Source organism: Lissotriton helveticus, chromosome 2_2, assembly GCF_964261635.1.
Source record: "Lissotriton helveticus chromosome 2_2, aLisHel1.1, whole genome shotgun sequence".
Taxonomy (NCBI): domain Eukaryota; kingdom Metazoa; phylum Chordata; class Amphibia; order Caudata; family Salamandridae; genus Lissotriton; species Lissotriton helveticus.
In genome coordinates this window covers 483,290,329-483,312,516 of record NC_136060.1, presented here as the reverse complement: position 1 = coordinate 483,312,516, position 22,188 = coordinate 483,290,329, and the positions used below count along the sequence as shown (strand labels likewise).

Here is a 22,188-nt window from a genome sequence, read left to right as displayed (position 1 = left end):
TCAAAACTCTTTTTCAAACTGCTGCAGCTGGCACAGGCGTCCACCGCTAGAGAAGGTACTGCTATACAGTCTATGCAAAGATATGAATTCAGCAGCCCACATGCCTCGAACGGAAAATGCTACTTACCAGTATGCATCTGTTCTTGGCATGTAGGGCTGCTGACATTCATATGAGTGCTTTGTACGTGACCGGGTCATCTGACCATGTCACATGATCCGGAAAAGCTTCACCAAGCATGTTTCCCTTAATGGGAAAGTCCCTGTTCTTCAGCGCCACATTCTGTGGACAGAGGAGAGGATAGGGAGACAGGTAAGGGGGAACGGTCTCTGTTGCATTATCCGAGGATAGGGGGGAAGATGGTAGCAGTTCGTCACACAATCATAATACACTTTCCTTTTCAACATTTTCTCTCTTTCTCTCCCTCTCTCTCTCTCTCTCTCTCTCTCTCTCTCTCTTTCTCTCTCTCTTCACTGTTCCGCATCACCAACTCCACTGTCCACTTTCACGCTTCTCATTTAACCATACGGAAACGCATTACACTATTGGCAGTTCTTCTTGTCAACAGCCGAGAAGGGGAATTGACTTTGGCATCAATGTATACTTGTGGGAAGCTAGCTCTGTATATACTATACCAAAGTGAGGTATAGTGTGCGCAGAGTCCAGTGGAACCCCAAAGGTAGGCAGAGGTAAAGTTAAATAGCACCTCACTCTCTATTTGTGGTAGTGTGGTTGAGCAGTAAGGCAGTATCAGAGGACAGTATTAAGCATGTGTTGCACACAGTCAGAAAATGAATTCACACACTCAAAGACTGAACTTCAGACCAATTGTTTTTGTATAAAATTTTTTTTAGTTATTTTATTTTCGAGAACCAAGCAAGCCTGGTACACACAGGTAAGTGATAATTACATTGCAGTAAATATACAGATTGTAACTCAGTTTGAATTGCAATTGCAATTGTACTTTGGTTTGATTTATAGTATGGATGCAGAGCAAATGCAATACTTAGTAAATGCAGTACATATACTTCAATAGGCTTTTTAGTACAATAGCAGGTAAGTAACCTTTGAGATTACTAGGCTTACACAGAGATACTACTAGATACTACTCTGGGATATTTTCTGTAACGGGTAAGTAAAATCGTTTTGCAATTTTAAAGAATTTTTTTAGTTTCTCAATCTCCACACTTAGAACTTTTCACAGAAAAACATTCAATGTTATCCTATGGAGGAAAATAGTGTTATTGGTTTTGAGGTAAGTATTTGGTAGTGGGAGTTGTGGTTCTGGGGGTGGACTCCGGGGTCCCCCAGGGTCAAGGATGCACTCTCGTTACACCCTCAGCAGCACTAGGGCGACAGGGTGCAGAGTGCTGAGGCCCAATGTTATCCAAGGAGGTATAGGGGGCCTTTGGTTGGTGGCTGGTGACGGGCAGGCCACTTGGTTGTGGGAGCAAAGCTCCTAGTGTCTAACTCAGGGTGAATGGGGTAATAAAATAGCACCAAAGGTGCACCCTGAGTTGCACTGGGGCGGCTGGGTGTTGTTTCAACGTCAGGCTCCCTGTTGTTTGCTGTGGAGAATCTCTGGTTTGCAAAAGCACCGCAGGCTCGGGCATGAAGGTCTAATGGGTGCGACCACCACTTTGAGAGGTTAGTTGGGAAGTTAGGGTTTGGTCAGACACCATTGGTTTAGCCACCAAGGCTGTGGGGCGTTGGGCGCAGGGCTGCCTTTTGGTATTGGATCTTCCTACACGCTCCTGGTTGCGGTTGGGGGGACCTTCTGGATTTAGGCTGCAGGAGTCTGCTGGAGGCTTGAGGCAGGTCAGGGGTTGCCGGTTGTTGGGTCAGGATCGCCTGAGAGACCTTCTCATGGTGTTTGCCCACTTGAGCTCGGGCCGTGGAAGGCGGGTGCAGAGTGGGGCGGATCCGCGGTTTCCAGACGGAGTCAGAGGTTGCAGATGAACAAATCTGGTGTTCACGGGAGGCACAGTCTTTGGAGTTGAAGGCAGGCAGGTCCTCCGGGGTTTTCGAGGTTGCTGGCTGCAGGACACACAGAGTTTTCTCAGGAGCAGGTTCCAGGGGGACACAGGCCGGTAGTGCTGGGTCCAAGTCAGTGGGTGTCTTCCTCTTATTAGCTGCTGCACAGTTGTTCGGTCCTTCATTCTTCTGTTCTTGTTGTGGGTTCTTGTCTGCTTTCTTGGTTCAGGGCTGACCCGTATATACTGTATTTAGGGGGCGTTTTAGGGGTCTCTATGTCAGTAGCCAATGGGCTACTGACCTTAGGGTGACCCTTGGAGTGCTCACCCCACGTGGGGGAGTGAACACAATCCCTAAACCGAATTGGGGACTGCCTGCCATCTGCAAGATGGCGGGCACTGAAGAGTGGGCTCCACCTCGCCTCCCTCACCTAAGGGGTCGAGTTGGCAGACGTGGGCACACCTTCTGGGCTGGCTAGTTTTTCCCGCCAGTCTTCCCTCCGAAAAGGAGGGGAGACCGGAATGGGGTCTGCTCCTGATAGCAGGAGAGGCTCGGGGTCGCATTACAAAGGCTGCCAGGCCTTTGAAGCTCCCCTGCCACAGATGGATCTTCCTGTCCTGGGGGAGGTGTGAACACCTCCGCCCAGGAAAGGCTTTTTTTCTGGGCTCAGGGACAATAGGCTCCCACCCTAGGGGTCCAGAAACAGGTCTCGTGGTGCCAGGCTGGTGTGTACCAGAACCACCAGAGGCTGGTCGTTTTGCAGGGGGCATCTCTAAGATGCTCTCTGTGTGCATTTTTCATTAAATCACACACTGGCATCAGTGTGGGTTTAATGTGCTGAGAAGTTTGATACCAAACTTCTCAGTTTTCATTGTAGCCATTATGGTGCTGTGGAGTTCATAATGACAAGCTCCCAGCACCATATATTCTTAATGGAAGCACTGCACTTACAATGTCTAAGAATGGACTTCAACACTGCAGGGGTACAGGGCTTATGCATCTGTACCCTCACCACTGGTATAGGGCACACAGCTAGAGGGGTGACTGATGTATGCCAGAACAGTGGGTTGTAAGCATGGCACCAAGGGATATGTGCCATGTCGACTCTTTGTTTTGTTCTGCACCATAACACGCAACCTGCAAAGGCAGTATGTGTGTGTAAAGGTACAGGGCCTCTAAGGGTGGCACAATAGGTGCTGCAGCCCTTAGAGGCCTTCTCTGGTCACAGAGTCCCGGGTACCTGTGGTCCCATTTACCAGGGGCTGACCTGTTGCCAGGGATGCCAATTGGGTTAGGTTTGGGGAAAAAACACAGGCCATGGGAACCTGATTGTCAGGGACCCAGGGCACATCAAGTAAAAGTGCATCAGTAGTCTGGCAAAAAGTGGGGTGGTTACTGCAACTGAAACCCGCTTTCCTACAATACTCCCTTACTTTTTTGTTTTTTAGCTCAACCATCCAATCAGCATGGCACATCAAAGAATGCCATATGGTTTCTTTCAACACTTTGTTAAAGCGCTCAATCATGGCATTGGTTTCTGGATGATGCAATGCTGTTTTCTCATGCTTTATATGCCTTACAATAAAGAACTCCTCCATCGCTCCTGAAGTAAGTTGCACTCCTTGAGTTGCAGAAGGAAAACCATCCCTTTCAACTGTTCTTCTAGAAACTGTATCACATCACGAGATTCCATGAACTTCACAATCTTTACTTCTGGCCAACAAGAATACATATTCATGCATACAACTTGTCAGACCATGTTATCTTAATAAGACCAAGAATATCGAACTCTATATCCACCCACTGCCCGGATGTAGGTCGCGTCATAACCATGGGCTGGACCCTAAATGTCAACACCTTATCACTTTGCATTCACTAGACACAATTTATCACTGCACTGTCATTCATCAAGTTTAATCCAGGGCATACACATCCTTCCCTGACCGTTTCTTTGGTCTTGGAAATGCCCATGCGACTCATATGAGCAACATGCAACAATGTCTCAACGGGAATCAATGAGAGGAAATAATTTAAAGAATAACTTAATTATGCAGCATAAATTGAATAACAACACTTAGTCCCAAGAACATGGTTAGATGCATTTATGATATCAGTAAAAAGATGCAAATGAAATTTAACAGATCAAAATGCAGAATCAACCATGCTTTTTAAGTTGTGCACTAAATGTGGACGTGAACACTTTGTACTCAACAGCCAACAGTGCAAGTGATACAAGTGAAAAAAATGCTACAGTATACTGGACCAAAATTCAAATGAAATTATACATGAATCAATAAATTTATGAGAGAGTTTTAGAAAAACGATGTCATAATTCATAGTCCAAGTGTAGCTTGTGCGAGTCGACGGCGTTTTGACCTTCATGACTCGAGGTCATCATAAAGACATAAACAACACACCTGTGGATGATAGCTGTCTGGAAGGTTTCATGGGTACATTGGTGGATTCTGACAAGGCCTGAGAGTCCAATGGCCGGTGCCACAGTGACCAGTTCACGTCCAAATGGGTACGGATGCCCAAGTAGGGATGATTAAGAGGGGTTCCAACCCACAGACTGCTGGTAAGAAGGTAACCCCTGGAGGGTGGAGTTACAATAACAATGTGGGGATTCTAAAAAGATACCCTTCGTGCATTTGAGGGATCCAGGTGGATATCGCCAGTAGTCTACTCCCACAAGAATGTGTCGGCAGAGGCGGGAGCAACAATCCAAACTCTGGGTAAGGTATAGAAAGGAATTTCCACAAAGCCCGATTCCGATGAATCAGTCAGCATTACCTGACTGAATCAGGAACGGGTCCATGTGACTCACATGGGCATTATCTAGCAATCTCTTCCTCAAACCACAGGGAGGGCACCAGTTTATTCCCTCTCATACCTAACCCATCCAATAAGACCAGTTCATTCCTCAGTTGTGTACCACTCCTTCATTGTCCCTTTTTGGGCTCTACCATAATGGGAGAAACCGATGGTATTTGACAATTAAAATGCTCAATGATATGATGCTTAAGTAACGATTCAAGTTCTTTGTTCTGGCTCAGGGAGAATAGGCTCCCACCCCAGGGTTCCAGAAACATGTCTCGTGGTGCCAGGCTGGTGTGTACCAGAACCACCAGAGGCTGGTCAATTGAAATTATACATGAATCAATAAATTTATGAGAGAGTTTTAGAAAAATGATGTCATAATTCATAGTTCAAGTGTAGCTTGTGCGAGTCGGCGGCGTTTTGACCTTCATGACTCGATGTCATCATCAAGACATAAACAACACACCTGTGGATGATAGCTGTCTGGAAGGTTTCATGGGTACATTGGTGGATTCTGACAAGGCCTGAGAGTCCAATGGCCGGTGCCACAGTGACCAGTTCACGTCCAAATGGGTACGGATGCCCAAGTAGGGATGATTAAGAGGGGTTATACTCATACCGTTAGCTCTTCATTTGTGGATTTAGAACATCCATTACTATATTCAAAACATCCCTGAGCTTATCCCTCTCAGAGAGGGGGTTGTAGCCCCCAGAGGAACTAGGTTTTTCCTCTAGGAGGAGAATCCCAAATGATGAAGCATGTCACCTTTGGTGAGTGAGGGACTTCATCCTGTAAAGGGATATGCCCACAGTTAGCCACGTTGGGCCTATTTACTTGTTTTGTTCCAATCATTGAAGGACCCCAACAAAGATTGTTGTATCCTGGTGCACAGTAAGGTCATCATTTCCTGTGCTTTAACAGCTAATACATTTCAATATATAATGAAAAATGTGTTGTAATATGCACAATTTTTTTAGCTCACATTTTCAGCTCACATTTTCAGCTCACATTTTCATGGGGGAAGAACCCAACCACACCGCCGTTGTAGTGGTTAGGCTCGCTTGCTGCCCTTGCTTGCTCTGTACCATACTGGGGCTGGTCTTATAAAATTTGCCAGGTCTGCTTTGGGTTTCCAGTCCAGCCCTGTGGCCCACCCTTTTCCACTTGTCCCACTCCAGATTCTAGGGCACCATATTCATGAGATCATGTTACGTTTTTATGAGTGCTGGAATATTGGCGTTAATACTAGATGTTGGCCTTATATCAAATAAAGCCTTGATGAAGTTCAAGAAGTCGTTTTGGAATGAAACGTGTTTGCTGGATTGCTTTTTACGTATTTGAAGATTGACAAATAAAGGATTCTTATTGTAAAATATTCAAGATTGGACTTCTTTTCCTGGTGCACCTTCCTATATACAACAATTCTGGGATCTGTCAAACAGTGGCACTAAATGGCAGCAAGTGACGTAGAATTTGTGCACCGGGCATCGAACTGTTCATGAATTAGAATGTGAGGTGCAGCCTAGATAGTCCGCCTCCGGGCCTTGTTTTCGTATGATCTCTTCAATGAGGCTTATTAGTTTCTTCCAGTAGGTTCTGACAGGTGGACACCCCAAGACAAATGGCTGAAACCAGTAGGTTCACATGGCCAGATAGTACACTGCTCGTTTATTCCTGGATTTAGTTTTCTGTACTGTCTTAGACCTTGCAGAAAATGCACTTGTTAGCATAAATATTTCTTTTCTGCAGTTCATTGTTCATTTAAAGCAAAATAGAGAAACAAAAAGGAGGAAAAGCGAGTTCTTGTTTCTATTGATTTGACTGCAGCCATAATTATGCTTTTCAACTTGACTGCCAGCCCTCACAGCAGGCACCATGAAGTTGCAAATAAAGTATCATACCGTATTAATGTTGAGCAACTACATCATTTCTTTTTTACAGGAGACAAGAGATTTATCAAGTAGCTGTAATAAGGAAGTCCGAGATTGGCTTTTATGCAGGGATTGCAGACTTCTATGTATAATAGCATAGCTACTAACTGCTAACCTTTTGTTACAGGTAAGTACATTGTTTCCTACCAACTTGTGATCCTGTTGTTGTTGATTTACAAATCAGTGAGTATTTTTTTCTGTACTTTATGATGTGCAGGTATTAATTAATCTGCAAACAACTACAAACTTAGGGGTCTAAATAAGGATTCAATCGTAATCCTCTGTTCGTCATCACCCTATCAAGAGTACAAGGGTACGAACACCATAATAATACTACCAAACCAGATCACAGGATGTGAAGAACCGGTAACGTGACCTCCTCGCAGCTATTTGTTTGGACTGCGATGACGATATTATACTGTTCTGGTTTTTATTAAGGAAGGGGCCAACAATTATTAAAAGTTTTTTGGGTTGAGTTCCCTATCCTTTTTTAAGATCACCACTTACTTTTTTTGCTTACACTGCACTTCCCATCACATCAACACCATGTGGTAGTACCAAGTGATTGTGGGTCGCTACCCCGCATCTGGTTATCGGGGTATGCCGGTCTCAATGATCTAGAGACATAATACCCGATAAGGACTTCCAAATGATAATATTGATCATTACAAGACTGTTGATGGGAATCCTACACCAGGGGTGACTCACGTTACCGGTTCTTCACATCCTGTGATCTGGTTTGGTAGTATTATTATGGTGTTCGTACCCTTGTACTCTTGATAGGGTGATGACGAACAGAGGATTACGATTGAATCCTTATTTAGACCCCTAAGTTTGTAGTTGTTTGTTGATTCCTACGGGGGATAATACTTAGGCTTGGTCTGTAAACATCCCTCTAGCCCTGCAATAGATTGTGTTTTTCAATTAATTAATCTGCGACAGTTCTCCATGAACTGCTTGTGCATGGTGACATTGTGAATAAGGTGACAACTTTCTTTTCCAGCTGTAGGGAAGATCTTGGGGAAGGCTAAGGCAGTATCTGGGGATCCCATGGAGGTGCAGCAAAACACAATCAATTCTGAGACCACCTCGAGGACGCAGGGAGCGACTTACTGTGCTGCTGGTGAGTTTGCAGCAGGACTTCTGGCCCTGCCTGTACTTTGACCTTCTCTGCATGAATAATGAATAAAGATTCTTCCATAGACCAAGCAGGCAGAGGTGTAATGGTTTTCTGTGCCCTACTAATAATCGCAGCGGTTTCATCCCTTATAAACATACATTGTATCATGTTTTTTGTGTGATTTTCTGTCCTCTATTGTATTATTTGATATGTATTACTTTTCTCTTCAGACTTCATCTACCATTCCGACCCAAAAAGAAAAGGCCTGCATGATTAAAACATCTGAAAGTTACATAACTATAACAGGGGCTTAGTGCTGGCCTCTTGAGCTTTATGCAATAGTTTCCCCTCGGTAAAGCCAACTTTTCCCCTGTGATCTAAATGTCAATGCAGGGGGACCAGTCTTTTCCCCACCCACAGTCCCAGTTTGCCACCTTTGCAAGAGGCTTGGGCTGCCATAGAATATGTTTGATCTGTTTCCCAGGTTCTAATTTCCATTATTCACTTGATTTCTTCTCTGTACTGCTTTTCTTTGTTTCATCAGCCCTCTAGACATTGAAGGGTATACAGTGAAGGTTTCAAACCAAAATGTTATGCGGATATGTTAAGAGTTAATCTGAGGGATATTCCATACACCCTTAGATATAAAACCCATTGTTCCCAAAAGAAGGGTCAGAGGAGGAAAGTTGCACCAATGGCGGGAATCAGAAAGAAACATTTGAATTGGGCATGCAAGCTCTATTAACCCCTGCTCTTACCTTCTGTATATTTCCACCATAACCACAAGCTGCAGGCTTGGCTTTCTGCTGTCCATGCTACAACTATTCTGTCTGTGAGGGAAGCTTGTATTGCTGTTGTTCAGGCTGTACGTTATGTGTGTAAGTAAAGTCCACACTGCGGCTCCCACTCCTGTACCTGGTCTCCGTTTCAGGCAGGGTTTATATTGCAGTTGGCCAGCCACTCCCTGTTCATTGTGTGTTAGGGAATCTTGCAGTGACCCTGCCTGTGTTGTGCATGACCAGTGCACATGAGGGAAGGTTGCAGTGGCATTGCTGTGTGTGCAGTTACATTCAGTGTTTGGAGGGTGTCGGTGGTTGGGTGGGTGTAACCACCACTGACCGTGCTCTCTTTGTTTGCCCATTATCCTCTTAGCCTTTGACGTGCAATGCCAGCAGGTAGTCGGTGCACAGCACATCACAAGCAGTGGCAGCGCATGGTGATGTCTGTTTCTAGCTGAAAGCCTCGTTTGCAAGTTTTCTATGTCATTTATTGAACCAGTAACGTCCACCATGACAGAACCATCCTGCTCCAAATCCCCAGATGACCAAACAAAGCAGATGCTTGCACTTGTGGGCACTACCTTCCTTCAAATCTTTAACAACAATATCAAATAATCACAATACTATATTTGGAAGCAGTGGTAATACCCAACTGTTATGTTATGTGTATTTGTAAAGCACACTATCTCCCGCAAGAGACACCTGGCACCGGGCAGGAGTGTGCTCCTAGCCCTGCCTATGGTATGTTGATTCATTGAAAAGCCAGCTTCAGGTTCTTGTGAAATTCATGAAGAGATGAGGAAGGTCTGATGTGGAGTGGGTGGATGTTCCTTGCTTTAGGAGTGATTTAAGAGAATGCCCGTCCAGATCTAGTTTTGTGTATGCGTGCCATGTGTGCGAGTACAAGTCTTGCGGATCTATCTGGGTGATTGGTAGAAGGAGATGTGACTGTTTATGTAGGTGGAGCCTGAGTGGTGTAGTGCCTGTAATGTGTGTGTGAGGAGTTAGAAATTAATGTGTTTTTGTATCGGGATCCAGTGGAGCTCCCTGAGGTGTGGTGTGATGTGAGTTCTTTGTGGGAGGTTGAGGATGAGTCTTGCTGCCAAGTTCTGGACGGTTTGCTGTCTTCTAGTGAATTGCTTGGTGATCTCAGCGTAGGGGGTGTTCCAACAGTCCAACTTGCTTGTGACTAGGACATGATTGACAGTTTTTCTAGTGTTGCTCGGGAGCCATGTGAAGATCTTTCGCAGCATCTTCAGTGTGTTTAAGCAGGATGCAGTGACGCCATTGACTTGTGCGGTCATGTCCAATTTGTTGTTGATAACTTTTCCGAGGTTCCTGCATGGATTCTGGGTGTGGGAGTAGGTGAGAGGTCAGCCGGCCACCACTTGGAGACACATGGTGAGGTGTTCCTGAAGATCACTACTTCTGCCTTGTCCAAGTTGAGCTTGAAACAGTTGACTTTCTTCCAGTTATTGACTTCGGTCATGCGAAAGATGAAATGGTTTCTTGAGTTCGAATAGTGTCTGAGAGGGAGAGTATGAGTTGCTCGTTTTCTGCAGGCGAGCGGAGAGGATGTTGATGTTGTGTGCACAGATGACATTGGCCAGAGGGATTATGTATCCATTGGAAGAGGGTGGGGCTTAGCAATGCGCTTTGAGGCACTCTGCAGATGAGTTTGCAGCCTTCCGAGGAATAGAGTATCAGGCTGACAACATGTGTTTTATCAGTTAAGACGGAGCAGATCCAGCAGAGAGCAAGTCCTTCGATGATGACCTTGTGCTGGCTCCTCAGGAGGATGGGATGTGAGACCATGTCAAACGCTGCACTCTTCTGGATTCTAGCAGGCTTGTTAAATTCGGAACTGCTGTGATCCGGATTTGCCATTGGTTCTACTGGTTCATTCTGGGCGTTCACCAAGTTTGTTAAGTGAGAGGCTGGTCAGCTTCTATGAGGTTGCGTGACAAGTTGACAATGTCCTCCTCCACCAGATGTAGCAGTACGGGCCGCTTCTCTTCTGAGAGTCCTGTGGCTGAAGAAATACAACAGGACCTTCACCCCTCTAGTGATGGGAGGCACACTGGCAAGGAGAGTGTGCCCCTGGTGCACAGTGCTAGGGCCTGCACTTCTTGCACAGAGTTGCAGTTCACACATGCGCTCTCAACCGTGCTCCACTGATGTGTACATTGTGAAGGAACAGATTTGGTCAGCCTGGTTACCTCGTTAAGTTTATATGTGCACAATGCAGCATAAACTGAGATGCCATACAGTGATGTTAGCTTCTAGTCCCCTTAAAATATGTGTAGGAAGTTAAGAAACGCACAGGGATATCTTGGCTTTGTGGTAAGTAGTATGATTGTGCCTAGTTTTTTTCCAATGCACAAAGACTCATTGTGGAGACCAGTTTGTGAAATAGGATTCACATTGCAAATTATTTTATCTGCACAGTATTTACTCAACTTAATGAGGAGAAAATCAGTGGCTTTGGGGAAAAAAACTTTCCAGTCAATAAAATCTCTGTAATTATCTTTACAGTAAGTCTTTGGCAGAAGCTGGTGTTTACCTGTCTGTATTGCTGGATGAATGCTCTCTTAAGAGCTCTTCCCCCATCATGTAATTACCTTTGCTTGTAAATCTTAATGAACAAGAGATTGAGTGATTGAAGGATGGAGAGTAAAAAGCTGTGTACCTGTAACAGCATTCCGCTGCTTCAGAAACTAAAATTGCGCGTTTGAGAAAGGCTGGGGTTTTAACCTATACATGACTTCCTCATTTACCCAATGACGGTCCTGCTGACTACAGCAACATTCACCAAAATGATTTTTTAAAGAAATTATTGCACAATTTACATAATTATCAATTAAATAATTAGTAATAATTATAAAAAATTTACTTCCCACCTTATACCCCTACTATCCCCCCAACCTGCACCTAAAAAATGTAATAAAAAAATAATGACACAATTAACATAATTAATTAGCAATTAAATAACTAATACATAAATATTACATATTAATTATAATTAATTTACTTCCCACCCTATACCCCTAGGAACCTTACAACCCGCTACGGCACCACAAATAACATTACACAAATCAATTAAAATTAAAAATAGCTACAAATGTAACCAAGTATATTAAAACACATTAACAATATTACACAAACAACTTATGACATATACAATTTAAATATATACTAAAATACAAAAAAATTATTAAAGAACGAAAATATTCAAAACTATATTTTTGTAAATGATATTTACAACATAGATATTGTTAACATCAATATTAACAACTTTGATATTTTTAACAATGATATTACTAACCTTAAAATCTATATTCTTGTCCACAATATTCGTACATCACGATATTCACAACTTGATATTTGTGCCTCTCAATATTTTATTTTCTATATTTTGTCAGAATACCGTTATCTTCTCAATCCCATACAAGTGTATTGTTTACAAAATCAATATTGTAGCAACACCTAAGTCCCACCCAGGACAACACCTGCAACATTTCCCAAGTGTCCCGGGTACTGTCAGGTTCTTCATTTAAGAAGATCCCACCACCCTCTGCATTGCTACCCTCTTCCTCAGATCGTTACTTGCGGACATCCTCTGGTGTTGTATACAGGCCTCTCCGTGGCACAGCATGAACTAGGCCAGCTAGCCATTTCGAAGCACCGGAGGCTGCTGGGTTTCTTTAGTTTGGAGCTAAGTCTCCTTTATTAATCACTAAGCCCAGCTCAATGATTTTTTTTGTGTGTCTGAAATCTTCTCCTTCCTCTGTTTGGCACCTGAAGCAAGTTGGGGTCGGAGACTTACAGCGCTACATCTGCCATAGAAGACGTACATTTGAGTTGTATCAAGCGATAACTAGAGGTTAATTTTTCTCTATGCCATTAGTGGGAACGCCCACTCTTCATTTTCAAGTAGGCTAGGTCTGTCTCCCATGCCAGTATTTGTTTATCGAAGGTTCCTGGGGTATTTGTAATGAGAGATCTGTATAGGGAGGATATTCGAGCCCACGGGGGCATTTGGGACATAGTTTGACTTCAATGGACCTGAAGTCGAGAATTTGCTCTGTTGGTCCGGTGTGTTGTCATGGCATGTCTTAATTGCAAGTATCAGAAGAACTGGGACTTCTCTAGAGTGAATTCCTCTTGTAACTTCTCAAATGATTTCAATACTTTGCTTACCGTTGCGTTCCTTAGTGTCTCGATGCTGACGTGAGGCCACCCTTGAAGCCGTTTAATGCCGATACCCGTGGGAACTGGTTAACCTACCATAATGGCTAGACCTTTGGGTAGCTGCGGCTTTCCATGAAGCTAGCACCACCTTGGTTGCAGGGGTAATTTGTCTAGGGTGTTTGACTCCTCCTATGTAGTGTGTGTGGGATATATTGTGGAGTTCAGTTGTATATGCCATGCCCATAGTGGAACGGTATATCCAATTGTTTATAACCAGCAGGTGGGCTGCTTTATAGGGCCATTTTGAAGTGTATATATCATTTTGGGAAGCATTATTTTTTCAATAAGGTAAATTCCTCTTTGTGTAGAGACTGGGAGTGTAGACCAGTGGAGTAAATCGTATTCTATGAGCTCAAGCGTGTGTTGTGGAATTTCTAGCTGGACTAATCCTTCGTTGTTCCCAATCTGAATGCCAAGGGATTTGGAACATCATGTGTTTTTTTGTATACTTGCTAGAATAGATGTTGACATTTCATTTTCTTTCAGACAAAGGAGGAATAATCAAGTCTTTCCCTGGATCATTCTCTCAAATCTGTTTAGAGTGTGGATGATGTTAGGTTTGGACAGGTGTGGCTTACTGAGGTATGTCAAAAGGGCATCTGCATGGTAAGAGTCATTAACTTCTGTGATAGCTATGCAAACAGGTTTTCCTGTGGAACAGTTAGTCTTAGGGTATATAACATTTATAAAACACTCTTCTGTATGGTAAGAGTGACAATTCTTTTATTGCAGTCTTGAATGCGGCTGAGATGTGTGGACGCCTACTGTCTGCAGCTCAATCAGTGTAATCATTTACCTGTTTTAGTCCCTGGATCAAAAAGTCTACTTTATGATGCCAGCCATGTTGTTGCTGTTCAACTATGGCAGCTTAAGCATCTGTGCATTTTCTTTGCTGTTTTCATTTCCAAGGTTGACTTCGGCTTTGTGTGCTTTAGGTTCTAGATCTGTTTGTTGGCTTTGTTCATGCTTCAGCTATTAAATAACTGTGCCTCTTATAGAGGCTTTGTATGCTTCCCAGGAGGTTGTTGGGACTTAAATGCGCAGTGTTTGTAAGAAAGTAATGTTATGTTTCCTCTCTTTGTGTGTCTCTGGATTGAGGTTTGGTCAAACACCACAAAATATCCTCCTTTTCAATATTGTCCTTCATCACATAGCAGTGCTATCACTACCATCCAGACGATTACGTCACCCCAGGTATGCATGTTTTTAGCCTAGAACGCTGTAATCCTCCCAGGTTGTAACAAGCAACATATGGGTTTCATTGTAAAGACAAATCTCCATGTAGTTTTACATTTGGTTGGTTACAGTATGAGATTGTTTGCAATTTTGAATATTAAATCTAAGCAGATTACTTATTCTAGGAAGAAAAGGTGTGAAAGGCACTGTACATTTATGTAGGGAAGTATTGGAAAGGGTCAGAGAATTTGACTTTTCAGGGATGCACTTGGCAGATTTCAGTTCCTGGGCTTCACAGATCTCCAAAAGCTCAAATTATAGAGCTGGGGCAATTCTCAGGATTGCAAAGAAGGCTTCTTGGTTTCCTATCCTTCCAGAAACAGACATCTATAAGATGCAAGCAAGGTGTGCGGCACTGTACGGTGCTGAAATTATGGGGCCATTGTAATTTGTGCACCTTGGGTACAACGAAAGCAACTTCATCAGAGCCCTAACTGGTTTAGGGAGGGGAACTCCCTTGGTACCACTAACATTGGACCTCGATAACCCTACACTAACCTGGTTGCTTTGAGGCCGTTACTTTATTGGGTGCGTATTTTGGGCTACCAGTGAATTACGTGACTTATGAGAAAAACTCACTGGCGTCATTAAATTGCAGTCCCCTCTCAAAAAGAAAAGTGCTTGGCCTATGTATAAAAAAAGCATGTATTGGGCTAGGCCTTGCCAAAGTGCTTGTGAAATCTATTGTATTTCATATATCTTAAAAGGGGCTCTTTTCCGTTCCCATACCATGTGTTCATCCGCCTTTGTGTGAGACTTTCTTTTGCAAGCCTGCTGCTTGTTGGCTGCATGTTTTTCCCCTCTCCTTCACCCCCCCTCCTCTTGCTTGACCGCTTGCGGCGCAGCTGGCCTTGTAAAATCTGTGTGAGGATGCAGCCTCTTGTTTCAAACGTTAACCTAAAACTACTTGTATATCATCTTTAGAGAAGGGTTCACGTTAATCTGGCAGAGGCGACAGAAAGCCAATGCGTTACACAGGATGGCCAGCAGATGAAGGCAGGGGGCACGTTTAAATCCGACCATGAAAAATCAATGAGAAAGGCAATAAAGACCCTGAGGTCCTCCTTGTAGTGAGCCATCCGGCCACTACATGAAATTGTTGCAGTTTCACCCCTCCCCCGCCGGGCGCGGAAAGGAGGTTATAGATAAAGAAAGCGCCAATCGCTCGTGGTCGTCGCCACTACATAATACTGGTGTGACTTGTCCCCTTATTATATGCCCCCCGTAAATGCCGCTACTGTACCCTGGCCCTAACGTAATTACCTCCTTAGGCCACTCACCACATTGGTGATGAGGCGGTAGCTGAATCCGCGACGTGCTGGGCTGCCGTGGCGGAGCTGGTGGCGAGCTGCATTGGTGTTAGGACCGTGTTGCCTGTTGAGTGGGGAGCACGGAGTGAAGCTGCGACCTCTGGGAGTGCAGCAAGCAAGGCGAGGAGGTCGCGGGGGTCAGTGCTGCTGATCGATCCTCACACCGGCGGAGGCCGCTGAGAGAAGGCGGTAGGGAGAAGCGGCCGCTGCGTGTATGGCAAGGCTGGGAAGAGGAAGGCATGGCGGACGTTGGCGCTGAGGAGTTGCTTCCAAGGTCGGCTGGGGCAGACACAGGCAATGCGCGGCAGAGTGCACACGTGGAAAAAGGATGAATATATAGTAGCCGGACCACTGCTGTGCGCGAATTGCTCTCAGGGGCAACTGGAGGAAACACAGTTGGACATAGGGCAGTGCAAGTAAAAGAGGATACCTCCTGTAAGGACTATACACATTCACAGCGCTTGTTGACCAGTGGCAGAGGTAGGAAGGCTGATCAGGGTGAAGAGGAGTGCAGGAAAGGCTGGGCTGGGTGCGCCAGGTACAAGCAAAAGGAATACCACAGGAAGAAGGATACAGAGAACAAGAAGTCTGTGCAGGCAGGAGATGGGGCAGGTGCTGCTGGTGACGGAGAAGCACAACATCACTCACACCCCACCCTGGCGGCGATACCCCCATTCAGCCATTTGCTCTACACAATACATATACTGCCCTATTTGCTTTTTGTGCACTTGTAATTTCCTTAATACGCATTGTTAATTCTTGGTTAACAAGCTTTTCACTTTCAAAGATGTATACTTTTACGATGCAGAACATCAGCATCGTAGTGAAGTGTCAGTACACATTTGGGCGAATGTAGAGTTGATGCGTTATGGGTATTGTAGTTTATCACATTGGTAGCAGCAGAATGACCTCACAAGCTCGGTAGGAGTTTGGGTGTTAGCACAGCGTGTGCCTGGATAGCACGTGATCGTGCACCTGAGGGAAGTTTAATTGAAACAGGGAAGGAGAAACCGGCAACAGTTAAACCTACGATCTCTGGAAGAATTTCAGCGGCGTGCACCGCGGAATGGATGTTAACATTATGAAATGGAAATGGAGCTGTTGACGAGAGGTTCATTTAGAGACAGATTTATTCATGTCACGGTAAGCTGGCTAAATTCAGAGTCAGTATGGAAAATTGAATATTATGCTGTTTTATTCAAAGATGCACGACAAATTTCCTGGTTAGCATCTGATGTTTAGATTAAGAAAGGGCGAGTTGGTTGAGTAAACATGGGCATTAAATTAACAAAGATAAGGGGGATGTTTACCCATGAAAATAATATTGGCCACACAGGAATGTAATACACAAGTGCACAAAAAGCAAATAATAGGGCAGTATATGTATTGCGTAGAGCATGTTTTATGTATTTTAACTACGATATGCAAACATTAGTTGATTCATTTTTTTGTATTGTAGGCATACCCCTGAAGAAGGGAATCTTCCCGAAATGCATTGGGTTACCAATAAAACGTGACATGTGGAAACAACTGGCATTCCTGGGTCTTTTTAAACAGGAAAGAATGGCAATAGAAATGAGTAAAATGAATTGATGACAATTAAAGAGTAAAATAGATGAAATACGTTGGAGAAAATTGAAAAAATTAAGAGGTTCATGAATTTGATTCATTGGATTCGTTTTTGGCTGTGCAGCTTGAAGGGGATCGAAATGTGGTGCCCACGTGTTCAGAGATTACCCAAGTACACAACAAGGAAAGCGAGCATGCAGCAACTGTCTGTTCGAGAACCACCCACAGAGAGGTTGTCTGGCGAATGGAAAGGAGTCCATGAAGTACGGGAAGACCGGGCACTTTGCAAAAGTATGCATGGGTGCAAAAATTACAGCGAGCGCAAGCGTTCGGGGGAAGAGGCCCGAAAGAGTCAGCAGAGCGACTGGGGAGGCAGAGGAGCTGGATGCCCTGTGCCAACGGTTCCAGGCCATGGATGATGATGATGAAGTGTGGGTGGTCTCATTTACAGGCAGGAACAACAGGAAGAAGCGGCCACCGCCAATGTGCCAAATCGTAATTGGTGATAACCAAGTGATGGCACTGATCGACACAGGGGCCTCAGTGAATGTGTTGGATGCCACCCAGTATGATCAACTTGAACTTCGACCGCCTTTGATGCCCACCAAGGCGAGAATTTTCACGTATGGAGGGTACACTCCCTCTCCCATCCCACTGCAAGGGGTGATTGTGGTGGAAGTGAAGCATGAAGAAGAACTAATTTCAGAAGAACTGTCTGAAATTAAACGGGGAGAAGACAGAGGTGGTGATATTGGGCAAGAATAAAAATCTATGGGGCCCCCAACATTGGCCCAGTAATATGGGACCACTTCCACAACCAGCCACAGTGGTTCGCAACCTTGGTTTCCTTGTTGACGACAAGTTATCTATGAGGCAGCAGGCTACAAAGGTTGCAGCGATCTGCTTTTTCATCTTAAAATCCCAAAATCTATTTGGGATTTGATGCTGCAACCATTAAGATTCTTCAGGTAGTCCACAATGCGGCTGCCCGCCTGCTTCGGAAGGTCCCTAGGAGAACTTCAGCATCTTCTGCTCTGCGTGACTTACACTGGCTTAAAATCTCAAGCCGGATTAAATTTAAAGCCTTATGTTATCTGTTCAAGATTAGGCAGGGCACAGCCCCTAAAAACCTACAGAACTTAGTTCAACCATACAGGACTCATCGAACCCTTAGATCTTCTGGGAATGGAGACTTTGTTATCCCAAGATTCAAACTTGCCAAAATGGGCGGGCGGTCTTTCGCTCATCTAGGGCCCAAGCTCTGGAACGCTTTACCAGTTGCTCTAAAATTGGAGAATAACTTGCTGCGGTTCCGGAAGGGACTTAAGACCTTGCTTTTTGAGTGATCTGCCCGTTGTCCTGGTCTGCTCGATATTACCTGATACTTCTTTCTTCTTGAGTCTATCCCTAGCGCCGGGAAACCCACTGCGGGTAGCTTTTGCGCGTTACAAGTTAAATAAATAATAATAATAATAATAATGGAGAGATCACTGCGCAGACCAAATTCCATGTGACTAAAGACAGTGCTGGTACCCTGATCGGTTGCCATTTGGCAGAGGACTTGAGGCTGGTAATTTTTGTGCGCCAAATTTACCAGTCACACGCTGCTAGCATTATGTCGGAATTTCCGTCGCTGTTTCAAGGTTTGGGGTGCCTCAAAGGGGTGAAGGTGAAGCTACATATCGACAAGGCGGTTCGACCAGTGGCTCTGCGACACCCGAGGGTTCAATTTCATCTGCGTACTCTGGTTGAAGCTGAGTTAGACTAACTCGAGAAGGCAGGATTTATTGAAAAGGTGTCAGAGCTGACTCCATGGGCATCATAGCTCCTAAACCGAAACAGCCAGGAGCGATCAGATTGTGTGTGGACATGCGTCTCCCTAATAAGGCCATCAAAAGGGAAAGACACATCACACCCACGATCGATGAGATAGTGGCCGACATCAACAATCAACAGGGTGAGATGGTTCTCGAAGGTGGACCTTAACTCCGGCTATTACCAGCTGGTGTTGGATGAAGCCAGCCGGTACATCACCACATTTTCTACCCACGTGGGGCTGTGCAGGTTCAGATCTCTAAACTTTGGAGTGTCGTTCGGCAGCTGAAGTCTTCCAGGATGCAATTCGAGAAGCGCTGTCATGGCTGGTTGGGGTAATCAACATCAGTGACAACGTGCTGATATACCCGCAGACCCTGGAAGAACACCACGAGAGGCTGCGGGCAACACTGACACGGCTACATAAGTACAAGTTCTCCTCCACGGAAGTAGAGTTCTTCAGATACAAGTTCTCGAAAGATGAACTTCAGGTGGATCCGGCAAAAGTAGAGGCAATCAGAGCGGCGGCCATTCCTCAGAACCCAACGGAAACGAGGAGCTTCCTGGGGCTGGCGATTTATTGTGGCCGATTTATCCTGCATCTAACAACGCTGGCAGAACCACTGAGGGAACTGACAAAGAAAGACACTAAGTGGGTCTGGACTAGCATGGCGGCACAGAAGTACCAGGGTGTGTAAAGGGCCCTCTTGAAAGGAGCAACAGTGGCATACTTCAAGCCCGGCAGTCCCACAGAACTCATAGTCAATGCCAGCCTGGTGGGGTTAGGAGCCGTGCTCCTCCAACAAACCGATCAGTGGGATTGGGTGCCCATTGCATATGCCAGCAAAGCACTGGCAGCTGTAGAGACTCAGTATGCTCAAGTGGAAAGTGAGGCACTTGCAATCAGATGGGCGTGCCAGCGTTTCCACATCTACCTATGTGGACACAGGTTCCGAGTCATAACCAACCACAAACGATTAGTGACCCTCTTTGGAGGGGATGCGAGGAATAGGCTCCTGAGGATTGAGCGGTGGGGGGTGCAGCTTCAGCAATACAACTTTGAAGTGCAATATCGACCAGAAGTTAACAAACCGGCTGATTACTTGTCGAGGCACCCAGTGGCTGCTGATCCTCACACACCGACAGAGATCGATGGTGGAGCAGAAAGCTTCATAAGACTCATCACTGAACTTGCGTGCCCCAAGGCCCTGTTGATGGAAGAGCTGGTGGATGCCACCAAGGGGGATGACTGCCTGGTGGATGTCAAGGAGGCCCTCAGAGGTCACAACTGGAAGAACTTCGTGGACGGAGTGGGGAGAATGACAGATGGAGAAAGAGATACAAGAACTTGCTTGTGGCGGTGCAGGGACTAGCTGAGTGAGAATGAAGAAGGGCTGGTACTGAGAGGACCACTATTCATGGTACCCAGGAAACTGTGGAGAAGGATGGCTGAGCTAGCGCACCAGGGTTACCAGGGAATAGCGAAAACAAAAGCCAGAATCAGGACCAAAGTCTGGTTCCCAGGAGTGGACAGACTGATTGAGGACATAGTACGGGTATGTCATTCATGTCTCATAACTGGAAGCGCACCGCCCTTGCACCCCATCATAACTGAGGAGGCTAATACAGGGCCATGGACAGCAATCAGTATGGATTTTGGCAAGTTCCCATATGGCCGCGCCACGCTAGTACTGATGGATCAGTATTCAAAGTTCCCAGTGGTGGAGGTGGTACCGTCGACTGTGTTAGAGAATATCAAGCCAGCTCTCGAAAAAACATTTACGATGTTAGGGCTGCCACAGGAGATCCTGACAGACAATGGGGCGCCCTTTTAGGGATACGAATTCTGAGAGTTTCTGCACCACCGTAACATAAGGCACAGAAAAGTGACCCCTCAATGGCCGCAGGCGAATGGGGAAGTGGAACGCTTTATGCAGATCTTCAATAAGAGACTGAGAATTGGCGTGGATCAGCAGGTGGAGATAAAAGCGTGTCTACGCCAATTCCTAAGAGCGTACAGCCAGACTCCTCATAGTACTACCGGGTGCTCCCCAGCGAGCTCATGATGAGAAGAGCGGTGAGGGATGTGGTGCCAGAGAGTAATCAGTGGGCGCCAGGAACAGTGGATGTTGAGGTGGCCCAAGCCAAGAAAAGAAGAAACAACCAAAGGACCAACCGTCGCAGGAGAACACAAAAGGGGAATCTGGCAATAGGAGACCAAGTAGTAGTAAAGAACCGCCATCAAGGGTCAAAATTAAACACCCTGTTTGAAAGGGACATCTGGACAGTTGTGGGGGGTCAAAGGAATGATGATCACGGCCAGAAGGGGCCAGCGGCAAGTGACAAGAAACGTATCATGGTTTAGGAAAGTCTGGACCCAGGCAAGAGAAAGAGAAATGGAAGAAAGGAGACAGTCGCAGGAGGAGTCAAGGATGGAGACTGGAGGTATGGGAGTGAGGTTAATGCCAATGGAGGAAAAGGAAAGAGCGTTGATGGAGGGGGTAGAAGAACAAGAGGAGGAAGCTGAAGGCACTGGAACTGAGGGTGATATGAGGCCACAGCATGGACATCCATATCGGCTGAGAGACAACCCTCGACCCAGGCAGAGGCTGAGAGATTATGTGTGCTAAGCTGTAAAGTGGACTTTGTGATTATGTTAAGTTTTTATGTTTTCATGCTTTCTTATTAAAGGTTATGAGGGATGTAGTGAGCCATCCGGCCATCGCATGACATTGTTGCAGTTTCACCCTCCCGGCCGGGCGCGGACTGGAGATTATAAATAGAGTGCCAACCGCTCGTGGTTGTCGCCACTACATAATGCTGGTGTGTTGTGTCCCCTTATTGTATGTTACCCATATATACCGTTACTGTACCCAGGCCCTAACCTAATTACCCCCTTAGGCCACTCACCACACTCCTGAGCTCCATACTTCAGCAGTGGGTTTTCTTTCAGTATTCAACAGCATGCCACCGTCGCTGGTCGCATTTTAAGGATGCTTGTTGATGTCCTTTAATGCACTGAGGTTCACAGTGCACTGATAAATAGAAACAGTAGAAAACACATGCAAAGCATGTCAAATAAAAGGAACTATTTGAGAAGAGCAAAAATCCTCTTGATCCTCTTTCTGTATATTGCATGCTGTAGTGTATGTTGGGTACTGTCTGTTGTGCTGTTGTTTGCAGTTTTATGCTGTGTTTAGTGGTGACATCAGGCCCTTGCCACCCAGTTAAAACTGTCTGTAGCCAGGCCCTACAAACGCACAAGGGAAATGTAGTGTTGTGACAGATGGTTCAATTGATTCCGGTCCATAACACGTTCTAACAGCGTTAATTCTACTAGCAACCGGAGCATTAGACCAGTCCACACCTGTCCACAACCTGCAC

The 22,188-nt window shown here is 45.3% G+C and overlaps 1 protein-coding gene across 3 annotated transcripts in view; it reads left to right on the top strand.

Annotated features, from left to right (window-relative positions):
• Nucleotides 1–22,188, top strand: part of LOC144821551 (uncharacterized) — a 178,600-nt gene that overhangs the window by 65,758 nt on the left and 90,654 nt on the right. For all 3 annotated transcript variants that reach the window (XM_078678727.1, XM_078678726.1, XM_078678732.1), the window contains exon 5: nucleotides 7,728–7,847. In XM_078678727.1, coding sequence (XP_078534853.1) covers nucleotides 7,728–7,847 — 120 coding nt within the window. The remainder of the gene's footprint in view (nucleotides 1–7,727; nucleotides 7,848–22,188) is intronic.